A 16130-nucleotide genomic window follows, 5' to 3' on the forward strand; every position below is an offset into this window, starting at 1 on the left:
TTCAGAAATGAGACTGAGTTTGTGAAGCTGAAAACTGACACATTAGTAATAGGAAGCTAGTGACATATGGCAGTCCTCCTTAAGAGAATAAATAATTAACTTCAAATCAAATTACCAGACAACAGAAGTGTAGTTTTGTAATTTTAGAACTTGCTTTTCAGAGTAAACTTTCTTTTTAAACACAAATAGAAGCTTGATGCTTACAACTTGATTTGTCCTCATGCTTAGTCTGAGACAAGTAAAATGTCCACCGATTCCCATAGGCATTCTCTCATGGCTGAGCATACAACATAGTTCAAGGAACACGCAATTCTCATTTTCTGACAGTATGATTATTTTTGTCACAAATGACAAGTCTTGTTGACAGAATGGTAGCCAAGTTGGCAAAATTCCTGTACAACGTACTATTCTTTTCCAACACTGATTAACAGGAAAGAGGTTGCTAAAATGGAACAGGAGTTCTCCGAGCACTATAAATCAGAGCTTCTTCACAGTTATTCTAATCTATGTTAGGATTGAATGTCATTTGAGGAATCATTGCAGAATTCCTGGGACCCAGTCCACAATTTTGTCTACCTGGATCTTGTTGGAAAAATCCAACTCTCCATCTTTAAAGTAAATAAAAGAAAAAAGTAACTTGTGGGATTTTTCTCTGGTTACATTATATTCAGACTTTGAAGTATTTGCTTCAGTTTCTACTCTTGTTTGCTATTCTTATTGTAAGTATAAAAAAGGTTAGTTTTTCTTGATTTTGTTTAAAAATTTTGAAGGCATCATTACATAATTTCACTATGTTTTGTCTCTGCTATCAAAGTCAGATTACAGTTTCTGTGTTGGTTGTTTATTCTGATATCATGTCCCAGTTAGCCATCCCCTTTGCGGGCCTGCATCAGATAAAAAAAATACGTGGAACCAATGTGTGATTTGTGGGATGAGATCCTCTCAACACAAGTTATTTTCTGGAAGCATAAGCAGTTGAAACTTCACCACAAAACATGACAGCCCTATTTTTGAAATGCCTTTTCTGCTGCTCCAGAAGTTTGTTCATCAAATGTTGAGACATTTTGACATACGGGAGAGGATTGGATAAGTAAATTTAGATAATTAAATACTTGGAAACAGTATGGAATAATTAATAGAGAGTTACAGTACAGGATGATCTGTGTTACCTAACTTAACTGCAATCCAAAAATTAGGTTATAATCATGCAAAATACAATTTAAACACTATTGTGAATAACGAAGCTATACTGAAAAGACTGGTGAGTGGTCTGTAAGAGCAATGACTTAGAGAAGGATTTAAGGTTTGTCATAGTTTATTGTACCTGTACAATCTCTCATTGTACTAGAGTGCCCAAGAGAGATTATTCAAACCATGCATTTATATCAAGTAGCAGAAGGAAATTAATTGTACCTCAGTTTAGCATTACAGTGTTGACTGACTATTTCAAAGGATTGATGGTCATCCTTCAAACGTACAAGAAGTTCTTACGCTCAAAATTCTAAAAAGTTGAGTGAATATAATGCAAGAACAGTAAAACTATGTCAGCCAAAGGGAAATTGGCTACTATCTTAATAAAGAGAGGGTTGAGTAAACCTTCTGAATATGTATAAGTATTTTCAAATAGAAAATATATCTGACGATGCAGGTCCTCATAGAAATAATATCCAAGAGGTATTGTTCTGTCTTCAAATAACAATATCCGTGAAGGGAAATGCAGCAAGAAACAGTTAGCCAATAGGTGCAAAAAACTTGTGACCTATTGCAATTTTTAAAGTACTAGATATTTTCCTTAAGTATAGCCTTTACTTTAGACAAGGTCAACTTTCCTGACTCATTGAGTCACTTGGCAGAACTGTCAACTGCCTGAAATCCCCTGAGACATTTACCACATAACTCAATAGAGGTAGCTCTTTAAGCTGCAGTTGTCATTTGCTTCATAGAATCCCACTGGTCCACTGTTGGATAGGGCTGAGATGGACGTGTATTGGAGATTTGGACAATCCAGGTGCATAAACATTAACAGCCATTTTTTATTTGCTTGTAGAAGGGATTTGAATTGTCCAACAGTTCCCATTTCACCAGATCTCTGCTTCTTCTAATCATTGAATAACAAACTGCTTTGGGAAGGAATTTTGAATTGTTTATGAGCCTTAAATAGCTCAAAGATCATAGATTGGTCATCTCTGTTTAAATCTATCTTCTGTGTGAAATTTTGTGACTAGTAAGTCGAAGGAGAAAAAAGAAAGGTTTTCTTTCTTCTGGACTTCTGAATGATCAGGATGCTCTGCTTTCAAGACATATTTACTTAGCATCAAGTTCGTGTCCACTCGATACAGACAGTGTCTATAGGAGATTTCATGCCTCAGCTCTTCAGTCTACAGAACTAAAAAATCTGCCTTAATGGCATCAAGACTTGGTTAAAGCTGAGGGTAAGCTGTTGATTGAACCAAATAACTGGTCTGAGGGAAGACAGCATTTTTCAAACATTGGGATTATGAATCCTGCTAATGTATTTAGGGCAAAACTGGTCTCCAGATTTTGGATGAGACAGCATTTCTCCTCAGAATAGATTGACTGCCACCTACATTGTTCCTGGATATTTCTGTACATCTTTGGTTGTGGATCACCTGCTTTATTCACCTACATGTTTTTTTATACTCAAGTGCAGGTAATGTGTAGTGGTGATGCCTCAGATTCTTCTGTTGTTGTTTTATGATGCAAATTTAATCTCTTCAGACTGAAATTATATAGTCAAACCCAAATTATCAATTTTAACGTGGACGTATCTGAATGATTTATAGCCAACTGCAAGATATAAGAGATGAGAAGAAGGATTTAGTGATCTTCTCTGATTTCAAATTCTGTGCAATTGTGAAGCTGAGTGAACAGTCAAAGTATACAAGCTATAGAGAAATCACAAAATTTTGTATCCTACTAAGTAGATGTAAAATACTGTAAAATAAGTTCCCAATTTTCCCACCTTTTTAGTATCAGTTTAGTTGCTTCAGCTCATAGTGTGATAAAACCAGATGTCTTTCATATTCTTTGCTTTACTGTATGCAGGCAATAGAAATTCTGGCAAAAATTAAATTGCTCTTCTGCTATATTTCTATTTCCCTTTCTTGTCATGACTGCACTGCCATAGCATCAAGACACTCCAATGTGATAACAAAATGTTGTGAAAGATCTTTTAGTTTTGACCATTCTCCCTTTAATGTGAAATAGTTGTGAAAGTCCTGCATATAATATTTCATTTTTTTAATCAATTAATTTTCTTTAAAATTTCTCATTTGACTTTATTCAGTTTCCCCTGAAATAACTGGACCAGTTCGTTAGGATCAAGTGTAGGAAAGTATTTAGGCACCCAGGTTAAAACCTATTAACTGCTGTGGATAGACCTCCATACACATATTTCAGAACGACTTTTCATAAACAGATAATACTTACACTTACTAATCCTTTATATTTTGCTTGACTGATAATGCTAAATTACCCTTTCTAAACCATTCCTCAATCTGATAAGAATATTTGTAATCCAAAACATTATAAGAATACTATTTACCAAAATTTTGAGATTACAGGCATACATGAAAAAAAGGAACAAAAATCATTTCTTCCATGTAATTATCAGATTAAGTAAGTTTTGTGTAAGTAAAGTGATACGACACCTACAGAGAAATTAATATAAATCTACTTGTCTTCTAGGACAAGTATTTTTATTTAACTTTTCACAAATTTTACTTCTGTAAAAGTGTTGAAAAATGTCTAGTTCAATACATATACTGAAATAAGGTTAAGAAGTGAAATTCATTTATTTTAAATGTTTTAAATATGTATTATTTTCATCAAAGTAATGCCTACAGATACTGATAAAGCCATTACATTCCACAATGTCCATTAATAAGTGGTCCATTTCAAACAGTCTAGAATCTGAACATACATTCAAAAATCAAAAAGATGCTAATTGAGAAGATTTCTGCTGACCAGAGCTATTTCCAAACCATTTTTAAACTGAGTCTGACACTCATCTTGCTGTTCTGCAGTTACTCAAATGAGAAATTATATGCACTCCAGTAAAATCCCATTTTCTTTCATGCTAGATGGGTCGTGTTTTCCTGGATTAGACTTAGAAGACTGGAAAAGAAGCAAAAGAGTAAAACAATCCTTTGGTGTTATTTGGTTTCCTTCTCACTTTGTATTCAAGAATGGATTCATCCTTAAGTGTAACAATTACTTGGAGCATTCAGCAACACCTCTGATAAGGTAAAGAGGAATTCCTCTGAATTTAAGGGGCATAGTTAAGCCAACAGTAGATCCAGGGAACTTTTTTTGATGGAAGAATAGAGTATTCAGGGTTGTTTTCCCAGGTGACAGTGAAATAAGTGTGTGTTTAAGGAGTAGTATTATTCCCTTTAGGAAAAGGGAGGTAGAGTCCAAAGTGCATACATTTTACTTGCCAATATAGGAAAGGCAATTGGAGTGGGAAAAAAATGAGAGAAATCTATTTGTTATCTCTGTCTTACGTAACAAGAGCAAAGTCCAATCATGCAGTGTGTCCTGAACCATCTTAATTCTGCTCATGTTTGAGTAGTTTTTCAGAGGACTGGACACAAACTCAGAACAACCTTCCCGGTATGTCAGTAGTTTGGGACTTCTTTTAAATCAGAGATATTTTATAAATTCACTGATGTCTAAAATTGGGAAAAATCCCATTAACTGGATAAAAATTAGTTATTTTAAATAAACATTTACTTTCTCCTTTATTTTGTATATCTTTGCTGAATTGCAGAAAATATTATGCTTGTATCATTCAAATGAAATTAAATGAACAAGGTACTGTTATCAAATGAATACAAATCCAAAATGTTTGTCAGGAAACACCAAACTTCTGGGCTGTTCTCAACATGCTTATACTTGTTCATTATGAGGATTCACTTGCAATGTATGATATTAATAACTTTACTGATTTCAATAAGTATCTATATTTTTCTTTCAAACAAATCGTTGTTGAGATTACTCAAAAAAATTTATGTTTTTGAGATTACTAAAAAAAATTTAGAACGTTTGCTTAAGATTGTATATTTCTCAGACAAATATTATTTTACAGGGAGCTATTTTCAATAAATTAAAAATGCATTCTGAAGATGAAAAGAACTATACTGCAGATGGAAATATTCATGATGTTGCCAACCAGGGTCATGAATCTGAAGACAAACAGTAAGTATTCTTAAACATTGTGAACATTCTGTATTGAAGCTTGTAAGATTGCCTTATTTTAATTTCATTTATTTATTTTATTTTACTTTATTTTTCAGAAAAGCCTAATAACAGAAAGCTTGGTATCAAACTGAGAGTAGCATTGATTGACATGTTCATTTGGTGCAGAAGGACCTTTTATCTTTTTCTCATAAGGACTAAATGTCCACAGTTTTGACTGGAGTTTATTGAAAAAATAAATCTGAAATATGACAGAAATTCTGTTGGAGTGGACATCTTGGATACATTTATGCTATTTGCTAGAGATTATCTTAATATCTTTCATATGGCAGGGAATCAATATTTTACATACCTTGAACATTTTATGTATTCCCCACCCACCATGTGGAAAAATTTGATTTTGTAAGTTATCTTCCCCTTTCCCATTTTGAAATTATATAGTGCTTCAGTTCACAACTTCCCTGACCAGGTAGTGGAACCACTGAAACAGGTGAACTGGGGAGAACTTGACTTAAATTTACAGCAGTCAGGAGCTGAAACCTGGAGATTTAAGGTATTCTCAGGAATGCTCAATAAATCATATTCATTTTGCGCACAATTTTTTTGCTGTAAATTTTTTTCATAATTGTATTTTAATTGAACTGCTTTAATATGTTGCATTAGTATTTCTGTAAAATGTCATCCATTTTTAAACTCATTAAAATCATCACACCTTTTCTTAGAAAGAAAAAGAAGAAGCAGAAGAAAGGGGAAAAACCTAAGGTGGTCAGCCCGTTTGCTCTGGTAAGATTTATTCTCTCTGTATATGTGTACCTACATATTCATGCAGGCACATTTCTAAAGGCTAAACAAAAATGATTGCAATTATGTTAGTGCACTGCATCTATGATACTGTCTGTACCAAATACTGTGAGACTGCAGAATACTGGCTATAGCATAGAAATCAAGCAGTTCTCTTTGTGGATGCAGTTACATTAAAGAAGCTGTCTTATTACTGTTAATGATTCTTAGGAGTCTTCCCTTATAAGTGATCATGCTAAACACACTCATACTAGATTTTTGTTTGTGAAAGATAGGGATTTCCATGTTCAGTCATTTCTTCTGACACAATAAAAAGGGCATCCATGTGTCTGCAATTATGTGTGGTCTTGTTGTCTAAATTACCAGAGTCAGGTACTAATCATACTGATTAGGCCCATTAATCATTATTCAGTCATCTGAAACAGCAGTAAAAAGTAACTCTGTGGCATTTGACAAAACTTAAAATTAAGAATTGAGTACTAAAAAGTACTTAAAATTCCAGATTTTTTCTGTATATTTAAAAAAGAATTATTTTAATATTTAATCAAAATCAATCGTATGTCCTCTTTTAGTAATACTAAAATATTTTCTTTTTTTGTAGGTTTTGTATACATGATACACAGCAATGATATTGTAAATAACAGACATAAAACTACAGTCCATGATGCTGGACAATGCCCAGTTTCTTTACTTTGCTATATCAGCTTGCACTTGTACAATTACATCATAGGACAATAATTTAAGTCAGTAATCTTAGTATTTTACAGTACAGAATAAAGCCAATGGTTTTGTAACAGATGAACGCAAACTTTATTAAGTTCAATGGCAGGAGGATTTAGGATTTCAGTCCATTTTTATAATGTCTGTAGTACATTAGGAACAGTTTTTCTGACTGCATAATAATGAATTTAAAGTAAAAGAGATTATTGCCTTAATTATCACAATGCCATTAACATTTCTTATAATTTGAACTTTATATGGTGAACTTAAAAAGGGCAAATTTCTTGTGCCTTGTTTACCTATGGCCTTTCTTACCCAGGTGCAGATATTAATACATTAAAATAGTACACCTCTCTAGGTTTGAGAGTTTATAGCATAAAAGTGCTTATAGTGAAGGGATTTATTCCTGTACATTTAAATTGTTTTGTAAACTGAATTTCTAATCAGATAAAGTTGTAGTTTTGTGACAGCAGGTGTACAATTGATAGTTTTGTCTTTACTTTCTTGACTTTGTAGACATAGCATTGTGTTAGCATTCTAATACAACAGTTTGAATTCATTTCTCACTCACAGTTTCGATACTCCACTTGGTCAGATAAAATGTTAATGATACTGGGCACTATTCTGGCAGCAGCCCATGGAAGCGCTCTCCCTATTGCGATGATAATTTTTGGTGATATGACTGACAGCTTTGTTGCTTCTGGAGACTTAAATTTTACAGGTAAGAATATATCTGCTGTGCTGAGAAAAATGACTTGTATTTAAAAAGAGATGGGGAGATTCAGGCATCTTGACAGGACATATTGATGTCAGAAACCCCTGTGCTATACTATCACATGAATTAGTAAGTCATGTTCACTGTAATAGACATACACTATATTTTGGGGGATTTTTATTGTATTTTTTAGTTTCTGCGTTAGTAGATTTTATTTTTGACTTTTTTTTCAAGTTACCTACTACAGTGCACATAAATCATGTTTAACTGTGCTTGTAATAAACAGAAAGTGACTGGTTTTCCATCTCTTCAGCATGGGCTCTTGTTGATTCCCTTGTGTCAAATCTGACAACTATAGTTTATGAGGTGAATCAGACCAGTAGGTAGATTAATCAGAGATTCACTACCAAAAATAAAAGTACTAATTTTCTCTGGGATCCATCTGTTGACCAGCCTCATTTGCTGAATCAGAACTGTGAAATCAAACACAAAGGAGGGCAGGCATGCACTGCTAGATACGAGAGGAAGGAGTGATCCTGTCACTTTGGTGTCAACACATAGATCAGATTATGTCATCCTCTGAACTCACAGCATCAGTAAGGGACTCTAGTGTGTGGGTAGTTTTTTTCATCAGTCCTCCCAGTCAAAGAGAAAGGGTTTGAAAGGGCTAATCAAATCTGGTCAATCCAAAAATGGTTACTGGACTGGTGCTACAGCCCAGGGATTCAGCTACTTCCGACCATGGGACTCGCATTGAGAAATCCCATCTCCTGGGGGCTGGGTGGGGTCCATCTGTCAGAGAAGGAGAAGAGCATCTTTGGCCATAGGCTTGCCCAGTCTTTAAACTTAAGCTGCCAAGGGAGAGGAACCTCAGTCCATCCCACTCCTACCAGTGTGATGCCAGTGCCTGCAAGAGATGCCTGGAGCCTGGAGAGGGGACCTACCTATGACTTGAATGTTGGAATGAGAGGATACAGGCTCTTCTGGAAGAACATTTGGGAAGATGAGAAGGGGGCGTCACCCTCTATGTCAGTGACCAGCTGGAGTGCATGGAGCTCTGCCTGGGGTTGTATTCCTTCTAAGCCAACCCAATCTATGATTCTATGTATGCTCAGGAAGACCTTTTAATCTCAAGTTACGCTGAGATGGTTTTCTAGTCAATGGAGTTATGACTAATCCTATATTAGCAAAGTTCATTAATTTTTGTTAAAATTTTCTCCTTTCATTCAAATCAACTCGATTCAAAACAAGATGTAACAACTCCGAATATGCTGAACAGTATGCAGGAAAAGTAATTTGTTAAAGCTTGCTCTATTAAAAGTATTTACTCTTCTTTCTAAGGACTGAATTCTTCTCAAATGAATTTCACTGCAGACATGCTCGAGAAGCTGGAAGAAGATATGACAAGGTAATTAGAAATTGGTATTTCCTCTTTTTTTAGTGTAGGTACACATTTCTATTCAAGCCATTCTTCTCCCAAGAATATTTTGCACACTTTAAACAACAGAAAAACAATGATTGATTGAATAATATATGTACCTAAAGATTGGCACATGAGATTATTTGAGGCACTGGGAAGATTCTTGAACATCCCCAGCCATTCCCCAAAATTTCCCTGTCGTCTCTTGCTCTCACCCATTCTGCCCCCATTTCAGGGGTGCTCCGTGTTCCAATGACATCTGCATTGCCTTCTTTTTTACTTGTCTTCCTCTGAATTCATAAAGAGTAATTGTTATGCTAAAAAATTATGTTGATTATCGTCCATCGATTCCTTGAGCTGTGGTGATTCACTTGCAAAAGCAGAATTTAAATTGTCAGATAGTATCTGCTTTGCTGCCAAAGCATCAAGTGCAACTAAATGGCTCTCTACAAATACCTGAAAGGAGGTTGTAGCGAGGTAAAGGTCTGTCTCTTCTCCCAAACAACAAGCAAGAGGACAAAAGGAAATGGCCTCAAGTTGTGGCAGGGGAGATTGGATGTCTTCGTGGGAAGGTTTGTCAAGCATTGGAAGAGGCTGCCTAGGGAAGTGGTGGAATCGTCATCCCTAGAGGTATTTTGAGGATTTGTGGATGTGGCACTGAGGGACATGGTGCTGAGTTAACAGTTGGATTCAAGAATCTGCAAGGTCTCTTCCAACCTAAACAATTCTATGATTCTGTGAAATTATCTGCAGAAAATACAGATTTAGATTATATGCAGCCTTAAATCTAGCATTCTAGAGCAGGCAATAGCAGAAGACAATATTCAGCAAATGCTTCTGCTAACAGAGCTCCATAAAGAAAAGATCAAATAAGCAGAAACATAAGCTGCTAATAGATGTGCTTTGTTAGGGGGCTTTATTAACCATTGTCCATACACTTGGTTTATGCAGGATGTCTACAGTTCATGTAGGTTTTTTCCTCAGGTTGAACTCTGTTCCTCATTAGGTATTGAAAAATATCTGATGTGGTCTTCAAGGCAATTGTCTTTTCTGAAGAGAAGGAAGACATGACATTTGCTGTAGTAACTCTTGCTGTTTTATACCAAAGTACATTATCATTTCTGGTAGCAGTGGACTGTAAAGTTACAGGTCATTTAGATTTAGTAGTTAATTTTGTAATTAAAAAAAATGAATCTATTTATACTAGAAAAAAAAAGTTCTTTACCCTAAAATAAATGAGCAAACTAGGAAAAGGCCGCTACTTAGAAATGACGAACTTGTATGTAATGAGAATGAACTGACAGAGAATTGGCTTTTATGCTTTATAGGAGAGTGTGGCCACACAGTTTCTTGCTCCCTCAACATTTCTGTCAGTCTCTGACACAAATGCAAGCAATGCATACACACTTTCAGTGGGATATCCTTTTGCCCAGTGATTTGAAAGCAAATTTGAAGGCAGAATTGCAGAACTAAATAATTTGTGCATGGTTGAAGTTACACTAACAGTTCTGTGTTTAGTTAATACCTGATGCCTACTTGCACAATATTTTTAAAGTCTGTCTTATGTTTACTCTAAAAGAACTTGAAAAATAATTGTTCTTACTACCTGTGAAATGATAGAACTTGTTTTGCCCATTATTTATTTGCTGAGTGATCTCTCCCTGTCCTTATCACCACCCATGAGCTTTTAATTGTATTTTTCTCTTCCCTGTCCAGCTGAGGAAGGGATGGAGCATGTTGGGTTGGGCACCTGTCTTCCAGCCAGGGTCAAACAACCACAAACATCAGGCATGCCACCTTATCTTTTAGTCATTAACTCTGAAAGTACAAGTATGAATAAAAAGCAGCACAAGTTTCTCTTTAGAAACAAATTGTTTAATGAGGAATGTATTACTTCTTAGCAGCACAGGAACAGGTTTTCTTTTCCAAAGTTTCTAAATAGAGCCTTGAGATAGTGATTTCACTGGTTTGAAGAAGCAGCTGGTTGTACCCACTCCTTGTTTCTCTAAGAATGCCTGCCAGCAGGTCAAATAATAATAAAACCCATTTACAAGGACAAAGTTCTCAAATAGGTGTGTTCAAATACTGAAATATACACGTGCACTTGGTTGTGTTTGTTACTCAAACAACAGCTTGCCCAAACCCCTACTATTTCTCAAAAGAAAAATAACTATTACTTTACAATGCCATAAACATTTACTCTGATTAGTTTCATCAGTGAATTTACAGAATATGTTTCATCAGCATGGAGTCTGGCAAAGATATGAATCCCTTTTGAGACAATTTGTCATGAAACAAAGTCCAAGCATAAATCAATTTTTTGAAGTCATATAACATCATAAAGTAATTGTCTAAAGTAATTACTGCTGAATTTAGATGTAGTGCTCTTGGGGTTAGTTTGGGAAGGTTTTTTTAAGTTTGTAGAGTTTTAATGAAGCTGAATGTGATCAAAGTCAATATTCAACTAACCAGCATTCCGTTAAGCATTAACCTGCTTTTATTAAGCTGTTTTGATTAAACGCATTTCATAATGAGTATGGTTCCGAAGTCCCTAACTAAACTGCAAGGTATCATAGCTGCAAGAAAGACTGGATTAAAATTTGAAAATTTTGATCTGTCAAGCCATTCTCTCCTTTTTTGAGCAGAGCATTTGCACACTGATTCCTGCAATTTGCTCCCGCCAAGGAGCATGTTACAGTTCTACAGAATCAGTGTGCATAACTTAGTACACGTGAGTGAAAGTCATAAGAGTTTTATAGCTCTTTGCTCATTATTTGCTTTTATATAGATGCAGTATTCTTATAATTACAGATATATACACCCTGAATATTTAACCCTTGATTTTGGTCATGCTTTACAAATGGAATCAGTTCAGATATATTTTTCTGGTTTAATTCTGGTTTAAGTTCACCTATAACTGATTCTGATGTCAGTTGTGTATCAAATCAAAATTGATTTAATTCTTTTTGAATGGTTTAAAGTTGTGACTCAAGTTGTGTTCCAGTTTGAGAAATATAGTGGTTCACACACTCTTGGTTTAGATTTGACACCCTGCACAGGGCTGAATTAATTTAAAATTAAAGTATCAGCTATGCACAAAATAGTGAGCAAAAGAATTTTCGATCCAATGGCATTTGCTTGCAATAGATGTACATATAGTAATGCTGTATTCTCCAATCAGGAAACATTTCCAGCATCCATGCATATTTTTATTTGTATAGAGAGGCACACTGTATGATGTAAATGTGCATATAATATAGGTATATATGATTAAGTCTGTCCATGTGTGCTAAAAATGCTAGGGAGTTTTTGGAAGCAATACATGTAAGTGAAAATGATATTGCATCTGAAATACAGTTCTAAAATAATCTTATGAGAAAATGCATGTTAAATTGACAAAAAAGAAAAATAAAGAAAGGTAATTCCCGTCTAACTATATCTTTGTTTTGGTTATTGCAAAAAACCCCCCTGACATTAACTACTATTCATAGAAAACTTATCAAGTTTTACAGAGGTCTGAAACAGAAGAAGTAAGCATCATGCTAAATTCAGACTGGTGAGGTAATTAAAATCAATTTAAGAGAGTCTTGCTTTTTTTGCCTTTTTTTTTTTCTTTCAGATATGCATACTACTATTGTGGAATAGCAGTTGGTGTTCTTCTTGCTGCTTATTTACAAACTTCATTCTGGACACTAACAGCGGGTCGGCAAATAAAAAAAATTAGAGAAAAATTTTTTCATGCAATTATGAGACAGGAAATTGGATGGTTTGATGTAAATGATGTGGGAGAACTTAACACTCGTCTTCTAGAGTAAGTACACTATACCTTTCCCAATGTTGTTTTGCCTTATTAAGCACGTTGGAGTTACAAATTTTTGTTTTTATTTTCATTGTGAAATTAAGTTTTCAAGTTTTCTCATGGAGAGTCTCAGAAACTGAATTTCTAATATTTCTGATGCTGGACTGTCACAAAGATGTCAGAAAAGCTTTTTGCTGAGTTTCCTTGAACTCTGAGGATGACTAAGGCCCAGCCTATGCGATTATTCCTTGGGAGAGAAAATATAGTTTGTTTCTGTGCACACTGAGGACTGAATAAGGTGCCAGCTGATCCCAGCAGTGTGAACAGCTTGAACTGTATAACAAGATTTTCCTTTCTCTTTCCCTATCTTTTATTCCCAAGTAGACCACAAGTGCCAAATTGATCAAAAAACTGGAATTAAGAGAGTGAGAGTAGTTTTACACTGTAGAGGGAATTTCAACCTTTTCAGACAAAACCAGGTTTATAGCATTACAGTTTCACAAGAAATAGGAAATTTTCCTTGACCACATTATATAGTGCTTTACCTTGAAGAAAACTATTATGTGGAAACAATTAAATAGTAAAGATTGTCCTCCACACAGATGATCATGTAACAAAACTGAAAATGTTTGTTTTCCTTTCTACATTTTTCTTCCTTTCTGGATCTAATTTGTTTTTCAGTGATGTCTCCAAGATTAATGAAGGAATAGGTGACAAGGTTGGACTTCTTGTTCAACAACTAACGGCATTTGTAACAGGATTTATTGTTGGTCTCATAAGAGGATGGAAATTAACCCTTGTAATACTAGCAGTTAGTCCTGTCCTGGGACTTTCAGCAGCCATCTGGGCAAAGGTAGGTTAACATACATTCAATGTCAGGTTTTATATTAATGAGAGATAATGAAATAAATCTACATATCTGAAATTCTTAGTGTTAGAACTTGTTGTTTAGCCCAATTATAGCTTTGGATAACACTGAAGTACATAAACTCTTAGATGAACTGTGTATCAGTACCCTCATGCTCAAGGCCAGGTTGGATAGGGCTTTGAGCAACCTGGTCTAGTGGAAGGTGTCCCTGCCCATGGCAGAGCAGTTGGAACTGGGTGATCTTTAAGGTCCCTTCCAAACCAAATCATTCTATGCTTGGATGATTCTATGTAGTTTCAATAATATCATTCTTATAGATTGGGCAGCCTTATTTGATTTGAAGCTGTTTCTGCCCATATAGCACAATCCCATACAGAGAAGTAGAATCCGCATTTGTAACTGTTTAACCATATCCACATACGTACTTCTTCTGTTGAAAGGAGTAATTGCACCTCCTGAAAAATAATGGAATAAATTAGAAAAAAACTTGGTCTCAGACACAGAGTTTCTTTCAGAGTTGTTAAAAACTTTGGCAAGAAATTTTAGGCAGACTTAGATGAGAGAAGGACCAAATTACCATGGGATTAGAATGACTTACATTTGTAGTTTGAAAGTCTTCCCATTTTTATAGTATTTTATTTTCCCTACATTTTAAAGATCATGAAAGCTTTCTCTATCTTGAGTGAGTATAGTGCAGAAAAGGTTAGAGAAGCATGTGCCATGCATGTCTACTGGCTGAGTCTTCACAGACTGTGGCCAACTAATGTAAGTTATAGGGCCCTCTGGCTAATGTAGCCAGAGATGAGAATGAGCTGAGAAGATTTGCCTGGGGAGAACCACACCAGCTCACTATGAGTAGTCATCTAATCTCCTGCACCGGGTGAAAGCAGAGTGGAAAATCCAGCCCTTAGCTGTTTACAAAGGGTAACATTTAATTATTTGATTGAATTCACAATATACTTAAAATCTGGACTCACACATAATATAATCAAAAGGCTTCTTATTGGAAGAAAGTAACTATGATAAAAGTCATTATGAAGTGCTCAAGCTCATTCTATTTTTTCTATGTCAAAATAATTGATCTTGTATTAGGTTCTCTCTGCTTTCACTGACAAAGAACAAGCGGCATATGCAAAAGCAGGTGCTGTTGCAGAGGAAGTTCTGGCAGCAATCCGTACTGTAATAGCTTTTGGAGGACAGGAAAAAGAAATTAAAAGGTAAGAGCAATATTTGCTTTCATCAGTGGATTTTAAAGTCCTTGTTTCAGATAGTTTGAAGTTTTCTAGTATCTTTGTTGTTGAAAGTCTTGCTTTCTGTGCTTTTAGGTAACGGAAGATTGTCTGTTAGAGACTATTACAAGGTTCACTACGTTGAAAGACAATTAGTTATTTTTTTAGAAAAGTCAAAATAAGTTGATTTGTTGTCTCTGCTTTAGAGGGTATACAAACTACTTCACACATCACACAGCGAGAGCTTTAGACAAAAAAAGGTCCCTCTCATGAGAAGAGATAACAATATCCTTCGTACTCTGATAACTCAGTAGCTGTGAATGTGCTAACAAACAATATCTCTATTTCCACTACTGTAAAACATAATTCTTGTGATATGTTTTAACCTTTTATCTTAAGTGGTTCACTATCAAAATTCACTGACCTTCGGTTTATTTAAGGAACTTGAATGCCAATCCCTGACCTGCAATGCCCTTTTATTTCTACATACCAGGTTGACTGATGTTGGCCTTTTTAGGAGTTACCTTAGGTTACCCTGTTCCAGGATTACCTTTGTACAGTCTTTGGGTTAGGTATTTTATATATCCTGATGTACTTTGTGAGCATTCTTGTCCTAACTCATCCACACAGTTTTTGGTGCCGTGTGCCGTGGTACAAGTGTAAGTCTATTTTGAACTTCTTTCTTCCAGATACCATAAAAATTTAGAAGATGCTAAAAGGATTGGAATAAGAAAGGCGATTACAGCAAATATTTCTATGGGTGCTGCTTTCTTACTGATATATGCATCCTATGCACTGGCCTTTTGGTATGGAACTACTTTGGTCTTAAATGATGATTACACTATTGGCAAAGTTCTGACAGTAAGTATTAAGGAGTAAATTCTCAATAATAGTGAGAAAAGCACATTAAATTATGTAATGAGAACTTATTTGATTTTAATGAGAGTTATGGGCCAAAACTGGCAAAGTAGAATCCCTTCTGAACAAAAAGATTCTCACCACAGAAGTCTACATGTTTCCACAGCATCTCAAAATCTATATGAATCTAAAATAAAACATATATTATTTTCCACTGTTCTTACATATTTTCTGACTTTCATAATATCAGACTGATATAGAAACAATTCAATCCAAAGCTGAAGTACAATACCCTTCCTAGTTGCTATTTGCTTTCAGATTTATGGGTCTGAATATATTTTCAGCATGCAGAAACAAATACTTTTTTTTAACTGTTGTGTGGTCTAAATAGATTTTTTTTTTATGTTTTGCACTATGAGAGCTTGGAATCACTTCTCAGTATTTTTAGAAATTGAGGGGGATAAAAATATACTTGTGACTAGGGAATATGTAAAAAACCC

General features: G+C 35.0%; 1 protein-coding gene across 3 annotated transcripts in view; it reads left to right on the forward strand.

Moving 5' to 3' along the window:
- The window catches only part of ABCB1 (ATP binding cassette subfamily B member 1), a 51557-nt gene that overhangs the window by 9552 nt on the left and 25875 nt on the right, over positions 1–16130 (forward strand). For 2 of the 3 annotated variants that reach the window (XM_064678593.1, XM_064678610.1), the window contains exons 1-9: positions 4541–4635; positions 5111–5220; positions 5943–6003; positions 7315–7462; positions 8798–8864; positions 12496–12687; positions 13357–13528; positions 14636–14760; positions 15462–15633. In XM_064678593.1, the coding sequence (XP_064534663.1) occupies positions 5135–5220; positions 5943–6003; positions 7315–7462; positions 8798–8864; positions 12496–12687; positions 13357–13528; positions 14636–14760; positions 15462–15633 (1023 nt within the window). In that variant the 5' untranslated portion in view covers positions 4541–4635; positions 5111–5134. Of the gene's footprint in view, positions 1–4103; positions 4267–4540; positions 4636–5110; positions 5221–5942; positions 6004–7314; positions 7463–8797; positions 8865–12495; positions 12688–13356; positions 13529–14635; positions 14761–15461; positions 15634–16130 lie in introns of those variants that run through there. The other variant, XM_064678602.1, reaches the window with a different exon arrangement.

This window comes from Pseudopipra pipra, chromosome 1 (genome assembly GCF_036250125.1).
Source record: "Pseudopipra pipra isolate bDixPip1 chromosome 1, bDixPip1.hap1, whole genome shotgun sequence".
Taxonomy (NCBI): Eukaryota; Metazoa; Chordata; class Aves; order Passeriformes; family Pipridae; genus Pseudopipra; species Pseudopipra pipra.